This window comes from Danio rerio, chromosome 22, assembly GCF_049306965.1.
Source record: "Danio rerio strain Tuebingen ecotype United States chromosome 22, GRCz12tu, whole genome shotgun sequence".
Classification (NCBI taxonomy): Eukaryota; Metazoa; Chordata; class Actinopteri; order Cypriniformes; family Danionidae; genus Danio; species Danio rerio.
The window spans coordinates 1,784,038-1,797,279 of record NC_133197.1 but is presented as its reverse complement, the minus strand read 5'-3'; the positions used below and the strand labels follow the sequence as shown (position 1 = coordinate 1,797,279).

Here is a 13,242-nt window from a genome sequence, read left to right as displayed (position 1 = left end):
ACGCGTCAGCGCTGACGTCACCACGTCGAGGCGGGAGCAACGGCGGATCGTCAGAAACGCGCCAAATTAAATGTGTGAGGTGAAAAAAAAATGTTCACTATGCACCATTTTTTAAAACACTCATAAATAGCAAGTCTAAATAACAAACATACTTCACGCCAGACTGGACAGCTAGAGTAGAGCAGAAGCAGGAGATGAAGTCATGATGATGAAGTAAGAGCAGAGTTTATTTAATAATCTTAGTTGCGTATGATTAAATGCTCCAGGACAAACCCAACAAGTGTTATTATACCACAAGCAACAGCAATGGAAAATTAATGCTTCACCACATCGTCCAGAGACAATACAGACCTTGAAACGGAGACATTCTCTTATCTCTTACTCATGAAATTGAGTGTCGCTTGAGACCACACAGTCATACGATTACAACAAAATGGAAAAAGGAGATGGTAATAAAGCAATAATTATAAAAAAATGTCATAATAAAATATAAAAACATAATAAAATTAAAAAAAAAAAACATCAAATTATTAACCAATCATTAGGGCCAGACAGAATCTGTGGACATTTTTTGCTTTTTCTGCTGAGAATTTAATCAAAATCTGTGGATTTATGCAGAATTATTTTTGGAGTATCAAAACTAAAAACTTTATTTATGAAAAAATAATACCTTCTTAACTTTTTGGGATCGAGACTTTTATGCTTACAATGCAAATGCATCTAGATCAGGGGTGTCCAAACTCATTCCAGGAGGGCCAGTTTCCTGCATATTTAAGTTCCAACACCAATTAAACACACCTGAACTAGCTAATCAAGCTCTTACTAGGTATGATAAAAACTTTCAGGGAGGTGTGTTAAAGGGCCATGAAACCCCCTCGTTTCAGCAGGGTGTTTTCACACCTCTACTTTGGAAAAAGTCAGAAAAGTGGGCGTGTCCAGCTCTGTTTAGGGGGGAGTGTCGGAGGAACTAAAGTGGGATGGTGTGGGAGTGTCTATTTGGGCACGCGCAAGTCAAAACACACACACAAACACACACACAAACACGGGAAAAAGTGATGGTGTTTACATGGACATCTGTAATCGAATTATTTGCCAAATTATTAAATGGTGGACTTTAACTGCAGTTTGGCTCTTTCATTCAGGGAATTCATTCATGCCCCTCGCGACAAACGAGATATTTGATTCGAGGAACTGCTCTAAGCGTGTATTTTTCATGCAATGTTTGATACCGCACGGCGAATCAGAGAAAAAAAAAACTCTCTCAGGTAAACAATAATCCTCCTTAGACACGCAAGTTACTGTTGTCGAGCGTCGCGTACACTGTTAATCCACGTGACTCCAGCTGCGCTCTCACAGAGAGAAAATGAAAACAAAACTTCACTGCAGCAAACTATAAAAGCAACACTTCACGCTTGTTTTGCCAACACAACGTGGCGTCTCTGTCGTCTAAACACTGTGACAGTAATGAATATTAATGAAGTTGCACAATAGAGCGCGCTGATTGGTTTGAATCAAGCCTTACTCATGCATTAATGCATCACACTGTAAGACGTAATAAGACACACTCTGGCACAGACGTCCAGTCTGCACGCTGGAATACACGCTATTATGTCATGACCGTGACGCAGCTTCAAAAATTCGTTTCAAATCGGAAGTACGAATTTGCTTGAAATAACGCAAAAACAACCAATTTACACTTTTTAGTGAAATATAGGTGTCCTAATAGTGTTTTTAGCAGTGTGGGACACATATACGACAGTCAACAGCTCAAAACATGTGTTTTGGTGTTTCGTGACGCTTTAAAGGAAGTTGGAGCTAAACTATGCAGGACACCGGCCCTCCAGGACCGAGTTTGCACACCCGTGATCTAGATCCACTTATTTGGTTAACAAAGCAAGTCTCTCATATAATATATCTACTAAAAGACTACTGTATTGTAAATAAATCAAATAACCTTTTTCATATTAGTCAATATTATTACTCAAATTAATTCAAAAACTGAATAAATATAAATTTACACAAGTAAACAATTGACTTGATTATCGGCTAAAAATCTGCGGATTTCTGCATGCGCAGATTCCGTGTGGACCTACAAATAATCAATAAAATATGATAATTATATAAATGACTAATAATCATATGATTAAAATAAATAATAAATAAATATAAACAAATTAAAATTGTTACGAATGGTTGTTTTCTTGAAGCAACACACATAGGTTTGCTATAAGGACTCTCAGATCCTTAATTAGATTCTTCAGTATGACTCTGTGAAGTGTGGATCCTCAAGTGTTTAGAAAAGTTTGATGACTGCCTGAAACTCTTCCCACACTGAGTACATGTGTACGGTCTCTCTCCAGTGTGAATCCTCTCGTGTGCTTTCAGTGTTGGTATCTGATTGAACGTCTTGTCGCAGTGTGAACACTTGTACGGTTTCTCTCCAGTGTGGATCATCATGTGCTGTTTAAACGAGTGAGCTCTAGTAAAAGTCTTCTTACACTCGATGCACACATGCTTCCTCACACTATTGTGCACCTCCTGATGTTTTCTTAAATACGACTGTCGTGTAAAACTCTTTCCACACTCAGAGCATGAATAAAGCTTCTCCTTTGTATGAATTCCGAGATGGTCCTTCAGCAGTGAAGCCACTACAAATGTTCGGCCGCATTGCTCACATCTGTGTGCTTTCTCTCCAGTGTGGATCCTCATGTGCAGCAGAAGATCTGCTTCTATTCTGAAACTCTTCCCACACTCAGGACATGCGTGAGGTCTCTCTCCAGTGTGAACCCTCTCATGTCTTGTCAGGCAATCTAACCGAACAAATCTCTTGTCGCAGTGTGAACACTTGAACGGTTTCTCTCCCGTGTGAATCACCTTGTGTTTTTTCAGAAATTCTATTCGAGTGAATCCCTTGTCGCAGTCTGAACACTTAAAAGGTTTCTCTCCAGTGTGGATCATCTCATGTATTTTTAAACACGACTGACGTGCGAAACCAACTCCACACCAAGAGCATGAATGTTTCTTCTCTTTTCGAACTGTACTAAGATGGACCTTCATGGCTTCACTCATCTCTTCACCTTCCTTCCTCACAGTCAGGTCTGAAAATGTAAAGTATGCAAACAATTAATTATCAATAACCCTTTTATAATCCACACGTCTTCTCGACAGTTGATTGAGCATACACATCATTAAAAGATTAGTTCTGCCATAGCAAAGTCCCTTTAAGGCCAGTCATTTCACACGACGGCCATCTTTGAAATACCTCTTTTGCAGTATGCTCAGGCATTCTGTTTGAAACATTCAATTCTCCATAAAGGCAGGCTTTATTCGGTAAATAGCGATCGACGATTGCCTCCTGTACTAGAAGGCGGGCTTTATTCACCATATGGTGATCGACTATTGGCTCCTGTACTAGAAGGCGGGCTTTATTCGCTACATAGTGATCGACGATTGGCTCCTGTACTAGAAGGCAGGCTTTATTCGCTATATAGTGATCAACGATTGCCTCCTGTACTAGATGGCGGGCTCTATTCACTATATAGCGATCAACGATTGGCTCCTGTACTAGATGGCGGGCTCTATTCACTATATAGCGATCAACGATTGGCTCCTGTACTAGATGGCGGGCTTTATTCGCCATTATCGATCGACGATTGCCTTCTGTACTAGAAGGCGGCCTTTACTCGCTATATAGCAATTGACGATTGCCTCCTGTACTAGAAGGCAGGCTTTATTCGCTATATAGTGATTGACGATTGGCTCCTGTACTAGAAGGGGTGCTTTATTCGCCATATAGCAATCAACGATTGGCTGCTGTACTAGAAGGCGGCCTCTATTTGCTATATAGCGATCGACGAATGGCTCCTATACTAGATGACGGGCTTTATTCGCTATCAAGCAATTGATGATTGGCTCCTGTACTAGATAGCGGGCTTTATTCGCAATATAGCGATCGACGATTGGCTTTTGTACAAGAAGGCGGGCTTTATTCGCCATATAGCTATCAACGATTGGCTCCTGTACTAGAAGGCGGCCTCTATTTGCTATATAGCAATCGACGAATGGCTCCTGTACTAGATGGCGGGCTTTATTCGCTACATAGCAATTGACGATTGGCTCCTGTACTAGATGGTGGGCTTTATTCGCCATATAGCGATCGACGATTGCCTTCTGTACTAGAAGGCGGACTTTGATCGCTATATAGCAATAGGCGATTGCCTCCTGTGCTAGAAGGCTGGCTTGATTCGCCACATAGCAATCGACGACTGGCTCCTGTACTACATAGCGGGCTTTATTCGCCATATAGCGATCAACGATTGGCTCCTGTACTAGATGGCGGGCTCTATTTGCTATATATCGATCAACGATTGGCTCCTGTACTAGATGGAGGGTTCTATTCGCTATATAGCGATCAACGATTGGCTCCTGTACTAGATGGCGTGCTCTATTCGCTATATAGCGATCAACGATTGGCTCCTGTACTAGAAGGCGGGTTTTATTCGCCATATAGCGATCAACGATTGGCTCCTGTACTAGAAGGTGGGCTTTATTCGCCATATAGCTATCAACGATTGCCTTCTGTACTAGAAGGCGGGGTTTATTGGCCATATAGCAATTGACGATTGCCTTCTGTACTAGAAGGCGGGCTTTATTCGCCATATAGCAATCGCCATCATCCCACTTCTCAGCACTTTCCTGTTTGTTTCCTTTTTTTATTTCTGGTTGGGCAGAATGAAAGTGTGCTCACTCAGTTGGCTAGTTATGAAGCCCCGGTCAGATCACACGATTTCGTCAGGTCAGATCACACAATTTCGGCATGATTTCCCTGATGTAGGGTGTCTTAGGAAGTCATGAACGACAAATAGATGTCGTAACAAGATTCCATCATTTCTTCTCGTGTAATGTGGCAAAGTTCATGACAACCAATACCATGTCTGTCATGCCTCATGACAACATTGCAGAAAGTCTAGCATGTTTTATTTTCTGAAGCATAACCGACTGGTTTTAAAGCGCTTCACCTGAGATGTTTTTCGTTATTCTTGTTTACATATACAGTTTACACCACCCTGAATTATTTGTATTAGGTCAAAAATATGACCTGGATCTTTAGAAGATCAACTTACCGTGATATTTTTTTGTGTGTCTTTGTAGATAAGAAAATAGTTTGAAACTATTCCCACAATCAGAGCAGCGGTACGGTTTCTCTCCAGTGTGAGTCCTCTCATGTGTCTTCATGTGTCCTAAATCTGCGAATCTCTTCTCGCAGTGTGAACACTTGTAAGGTTTCTCTCCAGTGTGCGTCCTCTCGTGTGTTTTCAGATGTGCTGAAGTATAGAATCTCTTGTCGCAGTGTGAACACTTGTAAGGTTTCTCTCCAGTGTGGATCATCATGTGAGTCCTCAGATTGTATTTGTCCCGAAAACTCTTTCCACAATGAGTGCAGGTCAAACCTTTTATGGTTGTTGTTTCCATTGACACACCATGTTCGGTTTTTATCCGAGTTTCTTCTTCCTTTTTGACATGATGTTTCTCCTCATCTTCACTCAGTTCTTCATTCTCTACCTTCACCATCACATCTGAAAAGTAAGTGAATAAGTTAGTTGTTATGCTGTGCTCACACCAGATGCGGAAGAAGCATCAAGTGCGAGTGATTTGTATGTTAAGTCAATGCAAACGCGCGAATAGACATCCTGCTGCGCGAATGACGCGAATTGCGCGGTGTGAATTGAACGTTTTGCGCATTTGAACCGCTCGAGTTGAAAAAAATCGGAATCTGGCGTGATTATGATGTAGCGCCTGTTGTTGGTATCCAACAGTTCATCAAGCTGGGCTCGGCTAAGTCAGAAGCACCGCTGAAAGCCTCCATCATCCAGGTTCAGTTTGTGGAGGAGTTTATGAGCTCACAGAACCTCTGAAAAGGATCTAATGGACTCAGACACGGCTCCAAACAAATCAATGCTGTTTTTCAGCCTTTATAAAGCACATAACAGTTATTTTCTCAATAAAATCCATGTTAGCCATTTAGCAACAAAGCTACAGTCACCGGGCAGACAGAAGCCCTGCCCATCACGTGATTCCACGTCTGTTGTGAAGTTAATATATGACGCGCGAATGAAGCAGATTTTGACACTCAAATAAAGCGAGCAAACTCAAATGTTTAAGCGCCCATTTACGAGTGAATATTGCAATTCATCCGCGCATTCCGCGTCTGGTGTGAACACAGCATTAACCATACGGTCATATGCTAATGAATAAGAGTACTTGTGTGTTTGGCTGTTTTTGCACCTCAGATTAAACGTAAACATGAACTCTTGTAATAAAAATTGTATGTTGTGGGGAAAAGGGAATTTATTTTTATTACTTTTTTATGTCCTTATTTTTCTTATTAGAAATAGTGTTTAGACTAATCAATCTTTATCTTGCAGGGCTCGAAATTGCGACCATTTTGGTCGCATATGCGCCCGAAATTTTATCTATGCGACCTCAAAATATATTTGGGAGCATTTCTGCGAGTGCTTAAAATTGTTGTGTGCGACCAGTTTTTACTGCAAAATGTTCACCACATGCGCGGATTCGGGAGACATTCACGCAGAATGCATTTCTCTAAGCTCTTTGTCTGCACTTGAAACGGGAAACGCAGCGCTCAGGAACTTGCTGCAGTAACAAGTCCGTAATGCTTGCCCCGCCTTCGCGCTCTTCTTATTGGCCCACCACTGCTCTAGCACTGAACGCGAATGATTGGTTAATGTCAGCTGTCAATCACTCAGCCAGCACCTTCTTGCTTGGGATGACAGAGAGAGCTACTACCGCGAAAAACTAAAGCGCTAAAGATGAGAATGAAAATGGCACTGACAGATTTTTTTTTAGAAACCATAGCATCTAAAGTTATAAATAATGACACATCTTAGTTGTGATCATGTGCTGAATGTCAGTCCACCATCTACACTTTTCCAAGAGTGGATAAAAGACTCCGTTGGCTTCAAGTCCGCTATTAAAAGTCTGTGAGATGAAGTTTTCAGGTAACAGTTTGCCACATCTAGCACGAGAGCTTCTGTTTAATCCTTCATATAATCGCCAGATGCTGTCCGCTGTGCAAGGGACAGCTATATGTAAAATTTAACATCACGTACACCATCGCAAACGGGCTTACACTGAGTAAACTAACGTCGCTACTCATGAAAAGACAGTATTGCTATTGACATGACGTATGCATATAATAAGGCACAGTATATGTCAAAAGCATCAGTGCAATATCAGACAGCACTTGTGAGAACAGCACAGTTATACCGTTAACCGATTCATTCAAGCAGTGTGTGCAGGGCCGGTGAGCGCTCCGTGTAAGCTTTAGTCACTCAGTCATGTTATAAAATGTATTTCTTGTGATAACGGGATTTCGTTGAGACATATTTTCCTCACGCTTGCATATATATATATATATATATATTTTTTTTTTTGGTTGTTAGTTTAATTAGTGTTGATTTCAAATGCTATAAATATGTTTGTATAAAACTTGTAGTAACGGTGCTCATAATTGGTGGGTGCGACTAAATTTTGGCTGATGCGCCTAACTTTTTAAAGTTAGGAGCACCGGTGCTACCAAGCAAAAAGGTTAATTTCGAGCCCTGTCTTGTGTATGATACTATATCTTAACCAAAAATACTTCTTCTTTCTTACTGTGTTGCATACTTCTTAGAAGAAACTGCTGACAATAGGGAAATCGCAGAATAAGAATAAGCTCCAGACTGCGGTCTAAGAAGTCTAGTCTAGACATGTCACAAGGAGCTGGATGCTTGTAGAAGTTTTGAAATATAGTGAAGAAGCACTTAACTGTTCAGTTCTGGCATGCAGAGAAAGGTTGCAAAAAGAGGAAGTATGTTTGGGTACAACAGCCAAAGGACTGCAGACTGACTGATAAGCGACGTTACACCAAAACTCCACCTGTTAATATCAGTTGTGTATATATATGCAGGAGTCAGGGAAATGTAAGTTAGTTGCGAACCTTTTGAATGTAATTCTTGTATTGCATTAGGGTGATTTAACCCAGAACTCTGTCCTCAAATTATTCATTTGTATCTAATAAATTACTAATGTTTTTGTAGGGCTGTGCAATTAATCGAAAATCCGATTTCGATTATGGCTTCCAAACGATTATGAAAAACCATTAATCGAGATAAACGATTATTCCATTATTTACCGCCCCCTGTCCAGTTGTCCTCACTTGTTGCTCTTAAAAGCGCGAAAGACCGCATGCTTATGTATGTGCGGCGTGCAGACAGTCAGAAGCATGCGGTCTGCACTTGGTCTCATTCGCACATAGTGACGAGCAGAGAGCACACATATATAAAGTCATTAACGCGAGCACTTTAATGTTCAAATAGGTGTCAAAACGCGGTGTTTAGTGATTATTCATATTAACCCTCATTTTGTAATAAACAAACGAGTTGAGAATCAAAAGACACGTGAAAGTGAAACCATTAAAGTGACAGAGCACAGCTGCCGCCTGTTTCATCATGATTAATCAAACAACGAGAAAATCCCTCTTTGCTCTTGACTGAAGACTTTTGTAGTGTTACGATCCTTGATGGCAATTTGTCTAGGGTATTAAAAGGAGTAACACAAAGATGACCAAAGTATAAACTGATGTTGAAGAAAGGCAAAAGAAAACACCAAACAGCAAATTAGCACCGCAAAAGATTTATTGCTCCCACATTATTTACAATATTTACAAACAATAAGATAAATTTGAAAAGAACCAAGACAAATAGGAGAGGGAACTGAAGTTCGCGCATGGAAATCAAAGAAATAAATATAACAAAAACATTCCCTTAATCTCCTCCCCAATCCATTAAATAAGAAAATAACAATATGAAAAGAAAAGTCTTCAGCGCCCTGAACTTACTCTAACTAATAAATAAAAATACAAAATTAGCGCACTTCGCTAACTAGTGTGTCTATACATCAATAATCCTGCGTGCAAATATGCATGTCACGTGACTTACTATGTTGTTCCAGATCTCCCTTGTCAAGTCACAGAAGGTTTTGAATGGAGCATTAGCGGGCTATAGATGTAGAAACACACGTCAGAACTCTCAAACAAATCTCACTCAAAGTCATCAGTTACTCACTCAAAGTCAACATCAATAAATTCCAATCAAAGTACACATCAGTAACAGCGACAACGCACACGGACACCACCAAACAGACAACACGCCAAAACAACAACAGCTGATTTCTCCCCGTTGCCGCTTCCATTTTTAAAGGGCTCTGCAACGAACGCGATTGGCAGAGAGAGAAGTCATCGTCACACGGTTGATTAGGATTGGCAGTCCTGTCAGCCAATAGTGCTCCAAAGTAGGCGGTACCTGAGAAAATGACAGGGCCGGTACAGAGAGAGAGAGAGAGAGAGAGAGAGACAGAAAGAACATACACGCAGCAAAACTGTGCGGTTCGTAACAGTAGCTAAAGTGTTTTTCTTACGGTGAAGATGCTAAAAGCAAAGTTTGTTTCATATTTTTATTCTATTGTATTTATTTCTCTTTCCTTTGCAGGGAGGAAAATAATATATGCAGTTGAAGTCAGAATTATTAGCCGTTCTGAATATTAGCAACCTTTTCCCCCAATGTCTGTTTAATGGAAAGAAGATTTCTGAACATAATAGTTTTAATCATTCATTTCTAACAACCGATTAATTTTATTTTTGCTATGATGACAGCTCATAATATTTTGGTAGGTATTTTTTTAAATACAAACATTCAAATTCAAAGTGTGATTCAAAGGCTTAATTAGGGTAATTAGACAAGTCATTATATAACAGTAGTTTCTTCTGCAGAAAATCAAAAATATATATTTCCTAAAGGGGCTAATATTATTGACCTTAAAAGAGGTTTTTAAAATATTTAAATTTGCTTTTATTCTAGCCAAAACAAAACAAATAAGCCTTTCGGCAGAAGAAAGATATTATAGGAAATACTGTTAAAATTCCTTGCTCTGTTAAACATCATTTGGGAAATATTTATTTAAAAAAAAAATTCTCAGGAGCGCTAATAATTTTGACTTCAACTAATAATCGTTTGGAATAATCGTGATTACAATTATGACCAAAATAATCGTGATTATGATTTTTCCCAAATTCGAGCAGCGCTATGTTTTTGGCATTAAAGAAAACCCTCTCCAGACCTTTTCTTATTGAACATGCATGTAATTGGCAAAATCTTACAACATTGTGTAGAAATTTGGAGGCAAGCTGAATATCATCTGTTATTGAAGAGTAATGAATAAACACAAACCTATTAGTTCTTCAGTCTCTTCCTGTTTAATTGTGCAGGGTTCTGGATCACTCATCTTCTCACTGTCCTTCAATAAACTCTGTATTTGTCTTTCACTGATGGTGGCAGAGCTTCAGGAGGAGAAACAGAGAAATCTGATTCATTTACACTGATTGAGGTTATATCTTTGTGGTGAACAATTGCTTGTCTGAAGTACTGAGCGGGGCTAACTGTTAGCAACTGTATCCTATCTAGACTTGACCAGCTGCAGCTATAAGAACCTGTTAAGTCTAGATAAGACACTCTGCGGATACACACATCACTATAGCATCATTTATGTAACACTGTTTAACAATGATTAATATCTCTACAGTATTATGACAATTGGGTTTATCATGATCTAGCAACAACTGTGTGAACCCTTTTCACATTTCCGGGTTTATCAGTAGCGTACATAGCCCATAGTTGGGTAAGCTTAGAGCACAATGAATGGGAGAGTACAACAAATACATTTTTTTACAATTCTACTAATTGCCGAAATAATAAAAATAGAGCATTTCCAGTGTTATGGACGTGACATTTGCAGTACAAATTGAAACCATTAATTCACAGAGAAATTATATGTTAACATTATATTAAAACTCCTGTTTATATTTAACAGAACGACTAACCGCAAAGTTATGATTGCTAAGTTATGATTGCAAAGTTATGTTTTGTACTTTAAATGAGGGAAATAAACTTGCGTCATGGATGTGACCAAATGAGTATGCAAGTTTGCAGTACACAACATACTTTGTAGAAATTCTGTGGAATAAACTGCACAACTCAGAAGAAACAATGCTAATCAAAAGGATACGAGTTGGCTCTCTATAAACAAACATGATTGATTTTATTTTATATTTTTGCATTTATGAGAAAAAAAAAAGTTTCGTTATGAATGTGACATCTCTGTTAAGGATGTGACCGATGTGAAATTACCACTTGTGTGACTTGGGTAAATCAAATAGATCAAATAGTTTGAAAACATTGACAGAGATATTTTCAAGTATTTCTAAAGTACTAAAAAAACTTGCTTACATAAAAAAAACTTAGAATCAGTTTTCGTATTTTGGTGAAAACTTAATTTTATTCATGGCAAGGTTGACATTTGCATGGAATTACTCATAAAATAAAACACTCATAATAAAAAACACTATGGTGTTATCAAAACATTCAGAGCAAGAACATTTGTTTTTTTTTGCAATTTGATGCAAAAGATGTTACGATAAAACATTCATTTATTTTCTTTTTGTTTTAGTCCCTTAATAATCTGGGGTCACCACAGCGGAATGAACCACCAACTTATCCAGTATAAGTTTTATGCAGCGGATACCCTTCCAGCTGCAACACATCACTGGGAAACAACCTTATGCAAATGCATAAACGTTCATACATTAATTTTTTATTAAATCTTAAAGCTAAAGTTTAAGAATTTATTTAATATGCTGATGACGGTTAATCGCGTCATAACGGTCTTGCAAAAAGGGCAGCTTCCGGTTCTCGCGGACTTTAAACTTTTAATTACAAAAGTTTTCTCTGTCATTGGATGTTTCTGCTGCAGTAGATTCACTATTCAAATACAAAGATCATACTTGAAAATATAACTAACACAAGCATGGAAAAACGTAAACACACCACCAAAACTCAAACACTACGTTAAGCTCATGTTTTCCTCTCAGAGCTCCTCTCTGCCTGCTGTATTGTTTTGGTCAGCAGACACACAGATAGAGGTGAACTCAATGCAGAAACTAGTCGCAGATTGTCGCTTTAATAAACTGTAAAGTGTGTTTTATTGTTGTATAAACACGAGAAAAAGCGTCAACGACTCACCTCAGCTCTGAAGACTCGACGCTGAATGAACGCGTCAGCGTTGACGTCATCACGGCAAGGCGGGATAAATAAATACAATTTACGAGAAAAAAACAATTACTAATGTGAACTAAAATTCATCTAGATCATATATATGAGGTGAAATTGAGCACAAAATGTTTTTAAAAATGCACTGAACATAATTAAAAAGCAAATTAAATACTTCATGGCTGACAGATATATAGTTTCCTTAAGTATAACCAGTAAAAACAGCTAACAAAATGTAAGAATAATAAAAATACATAAAAAAGACAGCTTGAAGCAAATAATTATTATGAAAAACAAACGTATTATGGTTGGTATTTATAGTTAATGACTATATTTAAACAAACTTTAGACTTTCCAGAGAGTAACTTCTCTATCCTTAACAACCTACTGACAAAAACAGCTTAAACCAGCCTAGGATCATTGGCTGGTTTTAGCTGGTCAACCAGGCTGGTTTTAGAGGGGTTTCGGCCATTTCCAGGCTGGTTTCCAACTATTTCCAGCCTGGTCGTAGCTGGTCAGGCTGGGAGATTGCTAACTGAAACCAGCTTGACCAGCCTAGCCAGGCTGGGAGCCCAGCCAAAACCAGCTATGTCCAGCTTAAGCCAGGCTGCTCAAGCTGGTTCTAGATGGTCATTTTCCAGCCTGACCAGGCTGGAAATGGCTGGAAACCAGCTTGGAAGTGGCCAAAACCCCCTCTAAAACCAGGTTGGTCGACCAACTAAAACCAGCCAAACAGCCTAGGCTGGTTTAAGCTGTTTTTTTTCAGCAGGGCTGGTACAGTTTGTACGTTGAACAGCTTAATAAGTTAACATCTTAACAGAAATACAGGTGATGGATATTCATATGAACATTCTACAAATAACTACTGGCGTAATTAGATTTTTCTGGTATCTGAGAGTTCATAACAGAGTAAAATAGCACTAGTCACTGCCATTTTCACCCAGCCGTCCAAATCAGTGGTAGGCTACCTTTACAATGACTAAACAACAAAGGAAAAGGTTAAATTAATGGTGACGGCATTTCTATATTCAATGATCTCCATTCAAAATTAGATACTAGTATTACCTTTCTGTCATGGATT

General features: G+C 38.9%; 1 protein-coding gene across 3 annotated transcripts in view; it reads right to left on the bottom strand.

Moving 5' to 3' along the window:
- Positions 1 to 209: 209 nt before the first annotated feature.
- Positions 210 to 13,242, bottom strand: part of si:dkey-1b17.5 — a 38,901-nt gene continuing 25,868 nt past the window's right edge. For 2 of the 3 annotated variants that reach the window (XM_068216197.2, XM_073936150.1), the window contains exons 2-4: positions 10,287 to 10,396; positions 5,124 to 5,576; positions 1,985 to 3,098 (exon numbers count right to left, since the gene is read on the bottom strand). In XM_068216197.2, the coding sequence (XP_068072298.1) occupies positions 2,245 to 3,098; positions 5,124 to 5,576; positions 10,287 to 10,396 (1,417 nt within the window). In that variant the 3' untranslated portion in view covers positions 1,985 to 2,244. Of the gene's footprint in view, positions 3,099 to 5,123; positions 5,577 to 10,286; positions 10,397 to 12,134; positions 12,604 to 13,242 lie in introns of those variants that run through there. The other variant, NM_001386860.1, reaches the window with a different exon arrangement.